The sequence below is a fragment of the Eschrichtius robustus genome, chromosome 2 (assembly GCF_028021215.1).
Source record: "Eschrichtius robustus isolate mEscRob2 chromosome 2, mEscRob2.pri, whole genome shotgun sequence".
Classification (NCBI taxonomy): domain Eukaryota; kingdom Metazoa; phylum Chordata; class Mammalia; order Artiodactyla; family Eschrichtiidae; genus Eschrichtius; species Eschrichtius robustus.
Window position 1 is genome coordinate 148,998,733 of NC_090825.1, and position 17,562 is coordinate 149,016,294.

The following is a 17,562-nucleotide window of genomic DNA, read 5'->3' on the forward strand; positions in this document are numbered from 1 at the left end:
AGACCTACTAGAGAATGGACTTGAGGACACGGGGAGGGGGAAGGGTAAGCTGGGACGAAGTGAGAGAGTGGCATGGACATATATACACTACCAAATGTAAAATAGATAGCTAGTGGGAAGCAGCCGCATAGCACAGGGAGATCAGCTTGGTGCTTTGTGACCACCTAGAGGGGTGGGATAGGGAGGGTGGGAGGGAGAGAGACGCAAGAGGGAGTAGATATGGGGATATATATATATATATATGTATAGCTGATTCACTTTGTTATAAAGCAGAAACTAACACACCATTGTAAAGCAATTATACTCCAATAAAGATGTTAAAAAAAAAAAAAGAATAAATCCACGTCCAGTGCTGAGAAGAGTGCCTGGCACACAAGCAGTGCTTAGTAAATGGAAGTGTGTCGTATTATTCCACACTGCCTCTCAGGAGGGGAGGCACACAGGTGGTGGTTAATTAGAGTGCTCTGGGAAGTGTGTCTCAGGAGCGGTGAGCAGACAGGGCAGTGGCTAAATACCACCTGAAGACTTTGGGGAAGAGAAGAAACTTGACCTGGGTCTGGGATGAGCAGGAGCTTGATGGCCTTGGGAGGGGAAGCTGGCGTTCCGGGCAGAGGCGCCAGCAGGTGCAGGAGCTTAGAGGTGGGGGGAATGAGGCTGCAGTCAGGCAGCGGGGGGAGGGGTTGGGGCCGAAGAGGCAAATCGAGTTTCCATCAGGAAGGGCCTTGTCTGCTCTGTAAGGAGTTCAGACTTGACCCTGTAGGTGTGACGGCTCATTCACCAGGGAAGCAGCATGCTCAGGTTGGCTTGTTAGAAAGTCTAGGCTGGTCTAGAAGCCGGGAGGCTGGAGGCCAGGGGAGCAGCAGGGAGGCCGCTGCATGCAGCGGTGAGGTGATGGTGGTCCTACCCAGGAAAGTTATGATGAAGATGGTGGAGAGAAATGAACAAACCACACCGGAGGCAGAAGCTCCGGGAACTGGTGGCCGACTGGGGTGGGGCTGGGGAGAGAAGTGGGAGGGATGGCAGGGTTGGCTGCAGGAGGGCAAGCTCCAGAGGCGAGTGGTCAGAGCTGCTTCCCACCACAGCTGAGGGGAAGACAGCAGGCTGGTTCTGGCATGGTGAGTTCAAGGTGCCCTTGAGGTACCTCGAAGCATTGTTCACACTTATCTTTTACTACATGTGGGACCCGAAGCAAGGCACCTAACCTCTCAGAGCCTCAGTTTCTCCATCAGCAAAATGGGGTTAAGAATTCTACTTTCTTCATATGATGGTGGTGATATTAGTATACAGTAAGCTCCCAATAACTCTTAGCATCTTTTGTTACCGTGACTACCACTACTGCTGCTATTATCACTATATGGAGGTGTGGCTCACAGGGCGGTCACGATGACTGCCGTTTCAGTACACCTTCACCAGAGCCCCTGGCTGCACGCTCTGTTTTCAGTTCTTCCTCTGTTCTCTCCCTGACCTACGCTCAAAAGCTGGAGGAGAGATCTTGGGCAGGTCTTAGCTGATTCTAACCCAAACCCTGAGTTTTTTCAAGGGTAAGGTACTTTATTTTGAGCATGTGTATGGGCGGGTGGTGGAAGGAGTTGAGACTAGGGGCTGGAGAAGTACAGATGTTTCAGTGCCCCACCCCCTCCCACGTGATGTGGTTTGGACCAGGTTGAGTGTCTGCGTGTGTGTATGTGGGGAGAAGGGGTGTGCATGTGTGTGTGCACATGTGTATATGGGTGTGTTCATCCTCCAGGTCTTAAGTCAATTCAGCATTTCAGTTCAGGAACTGTTTATGGGTCCCCCCCCCCACCGTGGGAGTCATGGTGCTGGGTACAGAGGAAAGGATGAGATTGCTGGCTGCCCAATGCACTCCCAGCAGAGGGAGGGTTCAGAGGTATGAGGAGGTAAGGACGACATGGTGGGTTCCATCAGGGCAGCCCAAGCAGGCCCCAGGTACAGAGCAGGGCAGGATCAGGTGTTCAGGGAAGGGGCCCCAGGGCTGGACCAGGAGGTTGATGAGGAAGGACACGGTAGTGGGGATGGTGTGTTCCAGGGCTGGGCAAGGCATGAATAAGCATGACAGCAGGAGTCCTCAGCAGCCTGGGGGTGGGGGGTGGCTGGAGGGGAAACTGTGAGCCAGGGAGCGGTGGCCTAAGAGGCTGGACGGTGGCAGAGGGAGGCCAGGTTGAGCAGGACGTTACCCGGAAAGCACTGGATGGAAGCTGGAGGAAGCTCCTCTCCTGGGCAGGACAGGGGTGATCTCGGTCTCCAAAGGCCTATAGGGCCTCACCTCAGCACTCTTTCCCCCTTGCCCCTCCTCCCATCTCAGTCAGACCGCTTCTTCCAGGTCCACTGAGACCCTGAGCTCCTCTTCTTTTTAGGGGTTTGGGGCTGTGCCTCAGTCTAGGTGGCTCTGGCCCAGGGTCTTCTTGTGTGGGGCTCCTTCTCCCACCCCTGCCCACCATATCTGAGGCTCCCCTCCTATTCGCTGTTCCAGATCCTGCTCAGGTCTTGTTTTGAAGTTATTTATTTGGTGATTTGCTAGTTCGGCGTCTGACCCTCTCCCTGCCGTAAGCTCCCGATTGCTGTATGGCGACATCTGGCTCACAGTGGGCCCCTTAATAAACATGTGCTGAGTGAATGAAGGGAAGAGCAGGGAGACGGGGAGCAGGGAGGACCAGATCTCTAAGGAAACACTCAAATCAGCATCGAGAACTTGTTTATTTCCAATCCCAGGCTGTTACATTCAGGAGGTAAAGCCAAGGGCTTTAGAATGTTTCCAAGCAACGAGGTTATATAAACTGAGTCAAGCAATACTGATGTGCTGCTGGCTTTCACGTTCAGAGGTGCTCTAGGGAAGCGGGGCCTACTCTCCCGGGTCCTCTGAGGCTCCCCTGCCACACCGGGAGCTTTGCTGCAGGGACCAAGCGCTAGGACCTCTGACTTCCAAGAATCTAATCCGTCGGAAAGGGAGAGGCCAGCTTCAGGATGCCCCACGGAGACCCGCCTTCAGGAAAAATCTCACCCTGGAACCAATCAGAAACCTCGGTCTCCCCATCCCACCCCAGCCAATAGCCAACACTGACTCGGTCATTAAGAATAGGAATCCAGACCCAGCTCAAACATCCTCCTTCCTCCCGGGAGTCAGCCCCTTCCTCCTTCCTTTTCACATCACTCTGCTCACCTCCCAGGCCTTCTCAAGCCCTTCCACCCCTACAGCCCCAGGTCTGGTCTATTTAGGGCATATGTCCTGGTGTATCAGCCTCCCTGCCTCCAGCATTGCCCCTGCAAACCTGCTTCCATGTCCACCTCCCTCCTCCCTGCCCCCACCATACCATCTTTCCAAAACGTGATTCTAATCCTGTCATTCCCCTGCTTAAAACCTTCAGGGGCTCTCTGCCACCCTGGAGATAAAGCCCAAGTTTTAGCTTGGTCCTTCCTTATCTATTCTCTTCCTACCTACCCATTGCCCCAGGCCTGTCTCTCCCTCACTTGCATCCTCCGGACCAGCCATGACAAACCATATGATGTTTCCAGAACAGCCCCAGGTTCTGCACTGCGGCAGATGTGACTTCCCCGCTCAGAACCTTCTTCCTCCCCTACCCTGGCATTCTTCCCTGAAGTCACTTCCGGAGTCACCTCCCACAGGAGGCCTTCCCTGATCTCCCCACCCGCAGGCTGGTTAGGTCCAGCAGCCCTCTGGGCTGATGTCCTCACTCATGGTGCCACCCTTGTGTTACAAGTGCCTGTGTCCTCCTGCCCACCTTTCGCCCACCCTGTGGGCTGTGAAGCCTTGAGGGAGGGCTTGTGCCCGATTCACAGCCCTGAACTCTCTGACCTCCACAGGCTCTTAAGGAATGACAGACCTCTAGTTGTTGCAGAAGTTACCAAGATTCAGGGCGGGGAGGCAGACTTAACTTTGCCTAAAACGGCCTCCCATCACCCTCGTTCTGGGGCTATGGAACACGTGGCAGAAGTTAGCCTTGCTCGGAAGAATGCCCTGGGGTGGGCTGCACCCCTGGCGTCCCAGTCAGCATCAGACCTTGACCCTGATGGTCATATAGGCCACCCTGCCTGGGGTCTGTGTCCCGCACTCTTCTCGATACTTGCCTGCACACAGCAACTGCCTTGGGATTCTGATGTAATTGGTCTGAGACAGAGCCAGAGCATCAGGATCGCTTAAAACCCTGCCCAGGTGATTCTAAGCTCAAGAACCCTCATACATAGTCATACTGGAGTAGTGGTTCTCATGTCTGGTTGTACATTAAAATCACCTGGAGAGTGTCCTGGACCCACCATCCCTGACCCGATAAATCCGAATCCACTGGGGTGGTGGCCATCTAGGCATCAGCACTGAATCCTTTAGGATCCTCCCTCTCTCTCTCCTCCCCTCCCTGTCTTGTCTTTTTTCAGAAACATTTGCTGTGCTCACCCCGTCAAGCCATAGGAGTGCTATGGTGAATCAGATCCTGCCCCTCCTAGGTGGGGGCTGTTAACTCAGGGCTGTTAGGAATGAAAGAGATCCCCCCCGCCCCACCAAAAAAAAACCCACCACAAAGGGAACCTGTCTCACAGGCAGCCTGCCGGGCCCTGCTTCAGCTCCCAGCGCCATCACCAGCCTGCTGGGAACGAGGAGAAGCGTCCAGCCCTGCCTGGGGACGTCCACGCTGGAGTCTTGTCCTGCTTCCGAGTCAGTTAAGAGGCCTGCCTCTCTGCTCAGTCAGAGATTGGGGCTGTATGGAGTCATTTGGAGGGGGAGCTCTCTGCGGGTTCCCCCAGATCCTGCATCAGGTGGTGGCAGGGCGGGCTGCAGCTCTCGACTTTTCCTTTGCATGTTCAAGGTCTGCAACCATGGAGGCAACTGTGAGTGTGTCTGTCCCAGTCTTGGGCGCAGCTCTGATGAGGGGATGCTAGCAGGAGTTTAAGGTCCATTTGACAAAGTCAGCCGGAGCTCTGGGCATTTTTTAGAAAGTTGAGGTAAAATTCACATAACAGAAAGTTGAGAACGTAGAGTGAAAAATCCAGTGGCATTTAGTACATTCACAATATGGTGCAACTATCACCTCGACCTAGTTCCAAAATGTTTTCATCACCCGAAAAGGAAACTCTATCCCCATTAGCAGTCACTCCCTATTCCCCGCATCCCAGCCCCTGGCAACCACCAGTCTGCACTCTGTCTCTATGGATTTACCTATTCTGGATATTTTGTACAAATGGAATCATACAATATGTGGCCTTTCATTTAGCATGTCTTCGAGGTCCATCCACATTTGTACGAGAACTTCATTCCTTTTTATCGCTGAATAATATTCTATTGTACAGATAGACCACGATTCGTTTATCCATTCTTCAGTTGATTATGTTTGGGCTATTTCTACCTTTTGGCTATTGGGAAAACTGGGCGTTTAAAATTCTTTACATCTATACTCCAAACACCTGCTGACTGGGTGTTCTTAGGCCCTCAGCAATGAGCAGTGGTCTTGGGTGGCTCTTGTCCCTGTACTAATCAAATACTATCTTTGGAGGTTCTAAGGGGGTATGCGTCTTTGGAGGCACCTCGTGCTCCAAATTCTGGCCTCTGACATCTCCATCTCTCTCCACATCTTGCTGGGTGACTCCAGTCTGACCTCTGTACCATCTCACCCCATGTTGTCACCACCCTAATCCTGGGGAGGAGGCTGATGGCTGAGCAACAGGCTGCAGCTGAGGGTTTGGGATGTGAATGGAGAGGGTGGACAGCACATTGTGTGGACAGTAGTTTAGAACTGAATTTTATGTGTCACCCTGTAAAAGGAAAAAACACTTTTCTTCTATACTCTCACTTCTGACACCAAATGTGTGGGTTTTTTTCCATACCATGCACTTTTCCAATTCTTGGTGGAGGTTGCCTGGATTTCCTACAACTTAACTCAACTCTGACATTAACTGTCCTGAGTCAGCGCCGACCCCACAGGCCGAGGGCTCAGTCCCACAAGACTGCCTCCACTTCAGATGCCGGTCACAAATCTCAGGTTGACATCTGAACTTCTGACTGACTGGCTATAAACGGGGGGCTTCTGCAACCTCCTCCACAGGTTCAGTGATTTGCTGGAATGGCTCACAGAACTCAGGAGAGCACTTTACTTACTATTACTGATTCATTATGAAGGATGATAAAGGATACACATGGACAGCCAGAAGAGGAGATACATAGGGTGAGGTCTGGAAGGGTTCTGAGCACAGGAGTTTCTGTCCCAGTGGAGTTTGGGGTACACCACCCTCAGGGGCAGGGATGTGTTCTTGTTCACCAACCTGGAAGCTTTCTGAGCCCCTTCGATTAGGGTTTTCTGGAGGCTTCATGATTCGTTAAAGCATTGGCCATGGGTGGTTAACTTCATCTCCAACCCCTCTTCCCTCCCTGGAGGTCGGGGAGGCGGTTAAGTTACAACCCTCCAATCAATGGTTAGTTCCTCTGGCAACCAGCCCCCATCCTGAGGGGCTTTCCAAAAGTCACCTCATAACATAATATAACGTAACGTTAACAGGTGTAGTTGAAAGAGGGTTGTTATGAATAATATAAGCTGCTCTTTTCACCGTTACGGATCGGAGTTATTTCAGGAACTGGGCACAAAAACCAAATATTACAACGGAAGATGCTGCTACCCTGCTCTTATCACTTAGGAAATTACAAGTGTTTTAACTCTGTGCCAGGAACCGGAAACAAGACCAAATAGACATATTTCTTACATCACAATAGCACATCGTCCTAAAACTTCATACACTCACGCATGCACAGGAACTTCTCATGGACATTGTCTGCCCATAGGCTTCAGATGGACGTCTCCCACATCCATCTTCTTTTCCTTCTCAAATTCCTTCCATCCAGTATTTACAGCTGCCAACAAATGACTCCGTCTGGAGTAATGTAGAATCCCATCTCCTCCTGTCCTTGTAAACCATGTCCCGAGGTGGGAAGGAGATGGGCTAGGGACGCCCACACCCCCCAAAAGTTGATTTTATTTTTCTTCTGAATCCCAATAAGCCTCCTCTCCATGACAGGAATTCTACCATATTTCTAGGCCAACTGACTCAAAAGCCCACCAGCTTTAAAAATAACATGATAAATGTCTGCTTAGAACACTAGGTGCCCAGCATCATGGGGGTTACCCTACCACTTTGTACACAGGCGGTGGGATGGGGCCAGTGCAAACCGGGAGGCGCCTCTGAAATTAGCCACTTAGTCCTTTCTGGTAAATCCTGATGGTGACTTCAGTTTGTTTGGTGTTGTATTTTTTTTAAAGCTTACTTGTTGATAATGGTTAGGAGCTGGGTTTTCACTCTGAGCAATTTGGAGACCATTAGATGCTTCTGAGCAGAGAAGGGACACGCCTCGACTTCAAGTCTGAATGGACTTCTCGGGTTGCTGTGTGTGAATACATGTAGGGGTCGAGGAGGCCCCTAGTTAGAAGGCAGTTTCAGTACTGCAGGTGAGAGGTGATGATGGCTTTGGCCACAACAGAGATGATTTAGGGGGTCAGAAGTGATTGGATTATGGGTGTGTTGGAAGGCAGAAATGATAGCTTCTGCTGGTAGCTAGGACGTAGAATGTGAGAAAAAGAGTCAGAGATGACTTCAGACTTTTTGGCCTGAGTGACTGCAAAAGTGGGGTTGACATTTCCTGAGATGGGTAAAAATGCGGGGTGTGGAGCAGGTTTGGGATGGGAGGGGAGCAGGAGTTTGGTTTGAGAACGCGCTTCAGGTGAGTCCTGGACGTCCAAGTGGAGGTGGAATAAGCATTGATACCTGAGACTGGAACCCAGCAGTGGCAGGGAAGACGGTGATGGAAGGCAGGAGCACCATACGTGAGGGCTTAATGATCATACCCCTGCCCCCCCCCAGAATTAACAGGAAAAGTAAATGGGGAGGGGGTGGAAATCACACACTGGGCCAAGACAGAGCTTCCGAGAGTTTCTGGAAGAAGGGGACACCGAGGCCCAAAGACTGCAGATGGTTTGCTCAGGCTCACGCTCCAAGCTGGTGACAGAGCTGAGACAGAACTGGTTCTTTGGGCCCCTGGCCACCCCCTACTCTTTCTAACATACCAGGCTGCCTATCGGCTCTGGGTTTCGAAGGCTGCACCCTGTGGACTGAAGGCAGGCCAGCTGAGGCTGGGGGATTCTGTTTTGTTTTCTCCAGGTCACCATCCTCGTCAGCCTGGCCCTAGCTTTCCTCGCCTGCATCGTGTTCCTGGTGGTTTACAAAGCCTTCACCTATGACCACAGCTGCCCAGAAGGATTTGTCTATAAGGTAAGGGGCTTCTGGCAGGGGAGTGGCCCAGGTGACTGTCAGCTTCAATTAAAGGGTTTATCAATGTCTTCTTTTCACGGACATTTAAATTCTGGGTATGGCAACCTCCCTAAAGACTGTTTAAAATGCAATATGTGTCCGAAGAAAATGAAAACACTAATTTGAAAAGATACATGCACCCCAATGTCCATAGCAGCATTATTTACAATAGCCAAGATATGGAAGCAACCCAAGTGTCCATCAGTGATGTATGGATAAGGAAGACGTGGTACATATATACAATGGAATAGTATTCAGCCACAAAAAGAATGAAAATTTGCCATTTGCAGCAACATGGATGGACTTGGAGGGTATTATGCTACGTGAAATAAGTCAGACAGAGAAAGACAAATACTGTATGATATCACTTGCATGTGGAATCTAAAAAATACATCAAACTAGTAAATATAACATAAAAGGAACAGACTCACAGATATAGAGAACAAACTAGTGGTTACCAGTGCAGAGAGGGAAGTAGGGAGGGGCAAGAGAGGCGTAGGGGATTTAAAAGTACAAACTACTATGTGTAAAATAAGTAAGTTGTAATGATATATTGTACAGCACAGGGAATATAGCCAATATTTTATACTAACTATAAATGTAGAAATTGTGACTCATGAAATTATACACCTGAAACTTATAAAATATGGTAAATCAACTATACCTCAATAAAAAAGAAAACTTTATGCACTCAATAAAGGCGTTGAAATACGTAAAAAAGTTAGTATAAAGAAATGTATAAGTAACACCAAAACAAAACTGATGGTGGCAATCTAAAATTATTTTCTAGAAAGTTGTATGTTCACAATAAATTTTGATATGAAATAAAAAATTACGAGAAAAAAAAAAGTCATACATGCCTGGCAAGGAGTTTTCAGGCTTGCCTGAAGGACTTGGTCTCAAGTAGGCAGTAGAGGGCCTCCTGTCAGATGGCCCTCGCTTCGGACTGCCCATCCGCATCTGGGAGAGCTCACTCCTGCTCCGAATAGACTGTTCCGTCTCCAGAGCGCTCCGCCTAGGTGTGAGTCTTCCTGGTTGGATGGCTGGCTTCTTATCCCTGCAGAGACGTGAAGACAGGGAGCAGAGCTTCTGAGGTGGCCTCCCCCAGTCCTGCAGCTGGGCCTTTTCTCCATCACCTTCACTCTGATCGTGTTCCTTCCCTTGAAAAACTGAACTGGCTGCAGGAGCCCCGGGCATCCCCTCGCCCCTCTGAGCCTCAGGTTTCTCGCCTGCAATGGGCGTCAATAATGTCTGCCCACAGGATTTTGGAGGAAATTTAAGTAAAATCGGTTAGCAAAGGGCCTGCTAGATATTGGGCTCTTGACAATTGTTAGTGGTAGTAACATTTCAGAGCCGAAACGAATATTTATAAATTACCATTTACTGAGTACCCATTATATGTCACCCCCTTCCTAGACATTTTCATAAGCAGTATCTCAGTTGAGCTCTCCACCCATTCTGAAAAACAGGTTTTATTGCCCCCATTTTACATCTGAGGAAACGGAGATTAAGAGCGTTTTGTTATGAGTTTTCTAAGACATCACAGATGTTATGTTTCAAAGTGAGGGAGTCAAATGGGGACTGTTCTGTCTTAAAAACACATGTCCTTTGGTTCTGCTACATGACTTCCTAAGATGACATTTTTAGTTGTTAGAAGCTGACGTTCTGAAAGATTGGCAACAACTGTCAGTAGGAGACAGTGGAATAAACTATGATGTATCCGCACAATGGGATTTCAAACAACTGTGAAAATGAGTTGGGGTGGGGGGGAGCTCCAGACATGGACACAGAATACCCTCCAGGATAATAGTGAAGAAAAAAAGGTGCTACGTTTGAGTGAGAAAAGGGGAGGTCAGGGAGATTTACTTCTATTTTCAGAAAGAAATTCTGGACGGATAAATTAAAAAGACTAAGAAAAATGGTGACTCAGGTGGGCAGGGAGGAAACAGAAAGGATAGGCATGGGAGCAAGGCTTCTCTGGATATATCTTGCTATACATTCGTCCTTGATGTGTATAAATGTTTGATGTATTTGTAAAAATAAATAAATAAAAAATAATTCCTGAAATTAAAAACAAGCTAAAATCTAGCTGTATATCAAACTGGGAACATAAACTTACCAAGAAAATAAATATTCCAAATGACTGTAGAATGCAGTATATTGACTGTACACCCTCAGTGGAATATATTCTAAGGACGCAGAGAGCTGCAGAGAAATCCTATAGTTCCTTCAGTTGTCTTAACTATTACTCATAATATTTCAGTTATTTTGTGACCATTTGATATGTATTGTAGGATCATGCAAATATATAATTATATTAATGTTGTCAGGAACCAAGGATTTTGGTATAAGAGAAAAGAGTTACAACTATCCAATCAAGGGAATGAAATGCACAGCGATTGGCTGCAGGCAATGGCCCAGAGAAGCAGTTAGGGGATGGGAGAAGCAGCCAGGTAAAGAGCTACCAACAGTGTCCACTGTAACCCCACAGTCAGTAAGCAGAGGATGTTGACCTTGAATTAGTATCAGCATCCGCTTCCTCCCTCCCTCTCTCTCCCTTTTTCTTTCTTTCTTTCTTTCTTTCTTTTCTTTCTCTCTCTCTTTCTCCCTTCCTTCCTTCCTTCTTTCTCTTTCTTTCTCTTCCTTCCTTCCTTCCTTCCTTTCTTTCTTTCTTTCTTTCTTTCTTTCTTTCTTTCTTTCTTTCTTTCTTTCTTTCTTTCTTTCCTTCTTTCTTTCTTTCTTTCCTTCTTTCTTCTTTCTTTCTACCTTCCTTCCTCTAGCTCTCTTCCTCCCTCCCTCCCTCCATCTCTCCCTCTCCCTCCCTCCTTCCCTTCCTTCCTTCCTTCCTCTCTCTCCCTCCATCCCTCCCTCCCTTTCTTTCTTTCTTTTTCTTTTCTTTCTCTCTTTCCTTCTTTTTCTTTCTCTCTTTCTTCCTTCCTCCCTTCCTCTCTCTCTCCCTCCCTCCATCTCTCCCTCTCCCTCCCTCCTTCCCTTCCTTCCTCTCTCTCCCTCCATCCCTCCCTCCCTTTCTTTCTTTCTTTTTCTTTTCTTTCTCTCTTTCCTTCTTTTTCTTTCTCTCTTTCTTCCTTCCTCCCTTCCTCTCTCTCTCCCTCCCTCCATCTCTCCCTCTCCCTCCCTCCCTCCTTTCCTTCCTTCCTTCCTTCCTTCCTTCCTTCCTTCCTTCCTCTCTCTGTCCCTCCATCCCTCCCTCCTTCTCTCTCGCTCCCTTTCTTTCTTTCTTTTTCTTCTTTCTTTCTACCTTCCTTCCTCTCTCTCTCTCCCTCCCTCCCTCCATCCCTCCCTCCTTCTCTCTCTCTCCCTTTCTTTCTTTCTTCTTTATTTTTATTGAGGTGTGATTGGCATATAACATTATATTAGTTTCAGGTGTACAACATAATGATTCAATATTTGTATATATTGCAGAATAATCACCGCTATACGTCTAGTTAACATCCATCAACCTGTAGAGTTGCAAATTTTTTTCTTGTGATGAGAACTTTTAAGATCTACTCTATTAGCAACTTTCAAAAATGCAACTTTCAGTATTATTAATTACAGTCACCACGCTATGCATTACATTCCCAGGACTTATTTATTTTATAACTGGAAATTTGTACCTTTTGACCACCTTCACCCATCTCTCCTACCCCCTCTCCACCCCTGGGAGCCTACCACCTAGCATCAGGTTAGTTTCTTCTGGCTTCAAGTAGGTGGCAGCTTTGATGATGGTGATGACGCTGGGGAAAGCCTGATGAGGGCCAGGCGCAGGCCAGGTACCATCCCCTGCCCTCTGGCTGAGAGCCTGGCGTGCCTGTGGCCCCCAGGTGGGGGGGCCGTGTTGCAGGGCGGGTTGGAAGCAGTCCGCTGAGCTACCCCTGACTCTGTCTCTCTCTTCCCCAGCACAAGCGCTGTATCCCGGCCTCCCTGGATGCTTATTACTCATCCCAGGACCCCAGTTCCAGAAGCCGCTTCTACACGGTCATCAGCCACTACAGCGTGGCCAAGCAGAGCACTGCCCGGGCCATCGGGCCGTGGCTGTCGGCAGCCGCCGTCATCCACGAGCCCAAGCCGCCCAAGACCCAGGGCCATTAGAGGCCCACCCCCAGCCAGAATCGGGGGCGGAGAGGGGGACCCCCGTGGGCTAAGCCAAGCTCCAGTTACAAGACAACACTGAACTCCCGGGATATGGGGGCGGGGGTGGGGCCGGGGGTGGGTGGGTGGGATCTCACCGAAAATCTCCTGCACTGGAGTTGTCTGAATCAATATTTCTTTTCGTCCTTTGGTATGGTTGATTCGTCCCCGAGTCAGGCTCATGTACAAAGGCATGTTTCGTGTTGACTGTTCCCATGTAAGATATTTTCAAAGCCACTGCTTATTATTTGTTAGGAAAATTTAAAAACAGAAGAGGAAAGAAACAAAGAAAATGAACAAAAAAGGGTTAGACCGGCTGCACCTGGAAGACACTGAAGGGTGGTAAAGAGCACAGATGCCCTGGGCTTCTTAGACGAGAGATGGTAGCTTCAGCGTGAGCTGCGGAAGGTATAGAACTTGTGAGTGATGCAGGCGGGGCTGCTTGCTTGGCCTCCGGTCTGCGGGGGAGGAATACCGGAAGTTAGGAACTGCTGAGTTGGAGAGAAGGACTGATTGTGGCATGCGTAAGCCCAGGACGCATACAACCCAGAGAGAAAAGCCTCCGCCGCGTCGCGTGTTTTGCAAAGTTCGCACAAACTTGTCTGTATGGGCACCGGAGCTGGGGCCGCGCTGCATGGCCTAGGGATGTGTAGGGTATAAGCAAACACTGAGCAGCGGACAGACTTTCTTTGTCTTTCTCTTGTGTTTCTAGCCCTACACCTGGGTACTGCCCAGGAGACAGAAGAGGTAGAAAGAGAAGGAAGGAGAGGCTGCAGGAAGAAGAAGGTACAGCGTGGGCATGTGACATTTGGCCAAGCTATAAGCACAGCACCCAAGTTTAAAATTTGTGTCTGTTTGCTGTTTCCCAAAGTGCTAATAACACTAGGAAGAACAGGAAGGGTCCTAACCAGGAACCTCAGGTGACGGCCAGGGAGACTTTCCATTGGGGCTGCAGCAAAGCCAAATCATTTCTAAAGGAAGCTAAGACCTGTGGCCGTCTTTTGGCCACTCCATTGTGTTGACAGGGGGCACCGTCCAAACTCCACAGTCTGGTTCTGGAAGCTCCTAGCCAGGAGGCAGCATCCGACATTGCCCAGGCCTCCCGTGGCCCTGGACCCACCTCAGGCGCTCCCATGCGGCTCTCCAGCAAACGTTTTGGGGAGACCCCCTCTGTGTGGTGTTGGCTCCAGGTCCAGCAAAGCCAGAACTGGCTGGGAAAGGCTGTATGAGATGTGGTACTGGTTCCCCACGAAGCTCAAACAGGCCATTTAAAGGGCATTTTGCTGTGTGTGGCTTGCTATGATGCTGAAATCATTGCACATAATAGCTGGGTAATAAGACAAGCATAGCTCAAACTAGTCTGCTGAAAGCTATCATCTGACTTTTCCTCCCTCCCCATTCCCACCCTTCAGTCGCCTCGAGTCACTTGTAAATTCATTGGTCACCTAAAGCGGAATAACAAGTTGTCCCTAGCAAAACTGCTGAGCGCTTTATAATTTTGTGGTGTATTTTTGTCAGTAGGTAGCAGAGGCTGAAGTATTTTTTGGTGTAATCCTTGGACTTTTCTGACAGGAAACAAATAAAGATAGATGTGTCTGAGAGTCTTGACCTTCCTTTTGAATTTTTCTTTATCTTCTGCTCAGTGAGCCTGGTGGGGAAGATGCTGGGGGCAGGGGTCCCCGAGGATGGGTGAGCTCTGGGGGCAGAGTGCCCTGTTAGGCTGGGGCTGGAACTGGGCTGTGGAGGGACCTCCATCCTCAGCCGACGGGGCCTGAAATGATGCTGAGGTCAAAGGCAAGGACCAAGAGATGCACCTGGCTCTTGTCTTGCAGCCCAACGTCCTTCATCCTATGGGCACCTGCAGAGGGCCAGGCTGTGCTGGGCATGGGGCATTCAGCCACGAATGACACATATTCACTCCCTGAAGTCTGGAGGTAGAGTCGGATGTGGAAACAGACATTGGCACAAGAAAAGTCTGAGGGTGCCATTGACAGAATGCATTTGGCCAACAGCTTAAGGAGGAAGCTGGTGGGTGATGAGTGGTCCCTTTTCATAACGAGCTCATTTAAGGCTTATTATTACCTAGGCAGGTAGAGATTATTGGTCCCCATTTGACAGATGAAGAGACTGAGGCTCAGAGGGATGGAGAGATGCCCTGGGGCTACAGCAGATGAGCTGGGATTCAAACCCATGTGTGTGTGACTACTTTATCCCCCTCGACTGCTTCTGTAAGACCCCGAGCAATGCCGTCAAGGTTCATGCCTCAGAAAGTCAAGTCACACTTAGAAAAGCGAACTAGCTTATTCTCAGCCTGAATTCAGTATCAGCAGTGAATGTTAAGGATAGCAAACATTTAAAGGTCCCTTTCTACGTTGCAAGCACTAAGCGCTTTGAGCATCTTGGTTCCTGTGACCCTTCCCCCAGCTCCGTGAGGTAGGTACCCCCGTCCTCAACATCACTGTCGTCATGTCATCATCACCCCTGTTTTGAGATGAAAGAGCAGCGCAGCACCTCCACACGAGGCTGAAGTTAGGAAGCGGCTGAGTCGTGATTCCAACCCACGTATTTGGGTACCAGCTTCTCAACCACAGTGCCATTCCAGCAGTAACCGCTTATCTCTGCCTTTTGCTTGGGAGTTTCTAGTTTGTGTTCACAACTCTTCTCAACCTCAGATGGCAGACCATTGGGGGAGAGGTCAAGATTGACCGTGGGCAGAGCTGGAAGCTGATGCCCCAGGTTCATTGCTGCACTGGGGGTGGTGGCCATGCAGGCATTGCTGGAGGGAAGGAGGAGAGAGGTAGCACGGCTCCTGCACAAAGGCGGCTGAGCACAAACGGGCCTTAGACAGTCCCACCTGCACCCGTAAGGCCTTAGACTGCAGCCTCTGTTCAGGGCCTGGTGAGCTGGGCAGGCAGGGCCAGGCTGTGGGCTGGCCTCCCACTCTCAGAGACAGCCTCATCCATATGGCCAATGCATAAACACCCACTATTTTTCTCAATTCCACAAAGTCAGCTAAAGACTTAATGAACACATGTTCAAACATTCTGTCATAAATGGATTTGCCACTCCGTTGCCTCAAAAAATAAACCAAAGCTGTCTTTTCTCTGGAATGAACAGGCTCTGGGAGTGTGACCGGAAGGAAGGGAGAACATCAGGGGCAGGAGACGGGGACAGAGGTTTCTGATTTTAGGAGCGACCCTGGGGCCGTGTGCTATTCCTGGCGGAGTTGGAATTTTCTCATCAGAAAAAAAAGAGGATGCTTAACTCCTCCCACAAATATCCAAGGAGTGGGAGATTGGTTCTAGAAGAGTTTAACCAAAGGGGGTTTGGTCGGGGGAAAGCTGCCCTGGGTTTTGCAGGGCGCTGCTGGCTGACAAAGGGCCAAAGGGAACCAGGAGATGGTGATAAAAACAGTGCCTTGGTTTGTAGAACAAGATCTGTTTGTGGCTTTTGCACATTTTTTAATCTGCTCTCCAGCAGTGGGAACCTCTCTCAAGAGGCTCACAGTTTATGGGGAGGTCAGACAATCAGGTGTGCAGGAGAGGAACTGGGACAGGAGTTCTCAGGAGGGGAGATCGTGGCAGTGGGGTGCCAGCCTGGGGTTCTTGGAGGAACTGAGCTTAGACCTGGGCCTTGAAGGATCGATTGCATTTTGACAGGAAGAAATCAGGAGGTGGAGAGAAGACACCGCAGAGCCGTCCTCCCAGGCCATGGGAACAGCGTCATAACGGTGCGGAGGGGACAGCCCGAGGCTGCCCCTCCCAGATACCCCTGGGATGTCTCCCCAGTACCAGTGCTGGATGAAAAGATTAAGCAGGCACAGGAAGCTGCTGCCACTGCCCTGGGGCTCACGGTCCAGGCCAGGGAGAGGGGGAGGGAGATAAATGAAGACACAATTGCTTCACCTCGGGGAGAGGCAGGAATGGCGCCTGGGGTGATCCCAGCAGTCAATCAGGTTTGAACATATTAGGGAGATGTACATTTTTCTGGAAAATTGAAAGACCACTTGGAGCTGCTGTGAATCACTTTATCCCCCCTCCACCCCTATGATGGGCTCTAATCCCAGGGGGAACTCATGTGGAGGAAGAATAAGAAATAAATCTCCGATAATTTTTTCAAGAAGTACACAACACCGTCTCTTTAGAAAAATAGCTCTCGGGAACCGTTGAAGGCTGGTTTCCTTGGCAACATCAATGCCATGAGATGCAGTTTGGCACACAGGGGTGTTCATCTGACTCTGCTCTTTTGTCAGAAATGATGTGTTTCTGAGAACCCAGCCCCAGAGACCATGAGTCCGAGTTGCCCTGAGAGATGGCCACACTTCTTTCAGACTCTCTGCTCTGTCTCTTCTCTGTCTTATCTGTCCTTGTCCGTGCCTCTGCCTCCCTGTCTCCTTCCAAGGGAAACGGTGTCTGGAGGTGTGGACTGACTTGCTGTAATTTATGCTTCAATTCTAGGTCCATGGTGGGCTCTGTGCTGGGTTTGGGCTGGGTGTGATGTGGGGTGCGTGGCAGAGGGTGAGACAGCCCCGGAGGAGCATGGCTCCCAGGCTCTGCTCCTTCCTCCTGGCTCTGCAGCCTTGGCCAGTTCCCTTCCTCTCTCTAAGCTGCAGCTTCCCAATCTCTAAAATGGGCATAATAATTGTATCTACCTCGTTTTGCAAGAATGCAATGAAATAATAAATTTCTGCTTGTAGCAGGCACTCAACAAATTGTGGTTGTTATACCTTAATAAGTCTCACTCAGACTCAGTTTCCTCATTCGTAAATTGGAATTATTTATAAATAACCCCCCCCCCCCAATAGGGTTGCTGTGGCTTAAAATAATGCAGTGGCTGTGAAGTGCCCATAGCCCAGAAGTCGATTACCTCCCATGGGCCCTTAGGAAGCTCATGGGCACACCCCTTTCTTTCCAGGCCTCCCAGAGATCGTTAGAGAAGACTCCCTGACACAGAGCCACATGCACGCCATCTTCCTCTGTCTACTAACAGTTTTTATTTGCTAAACTAAGACACAAATATGTCATTTTAATGAAGACATTAAAGTATTGCTTTGAGGTCTCCATCACATTTCCAGAAACAATTTTGATCAAACTCCTTACATGCATTGAAAAA

At 49.4% G+C, this 17,562-nt stretch overlaps 1 protein-coding gene across 1 annotated transcript in view; it reads left to right on the plus strand.

The window, feature by feature from the left end:
• Nucleotides 1-12,411, plus strand: part of NSG2 (neuronal vesicle trafficking associated 2) — a 57,073-nt gene extending 44,662 nt beyond the window's left edge. The window contains exons 3-4 of the mRNA XM_068534633.1: nucleotides 8,170-8,280; nucleotides 12,220-12,411. Coding sequence (XP_068390734.1) covers nucleotides 8,170-8,280; nucleotides 12,220-12,411 — 303 coding nt within the window. The remainder of the gene's footprint in view (nucleotides 1-8,169; nucleotides 8,281-12,219) is intronic.
• The last annotated feature ends 5,151 nt before the right edge of the window (nucleotides 12,412-17,562 follow it).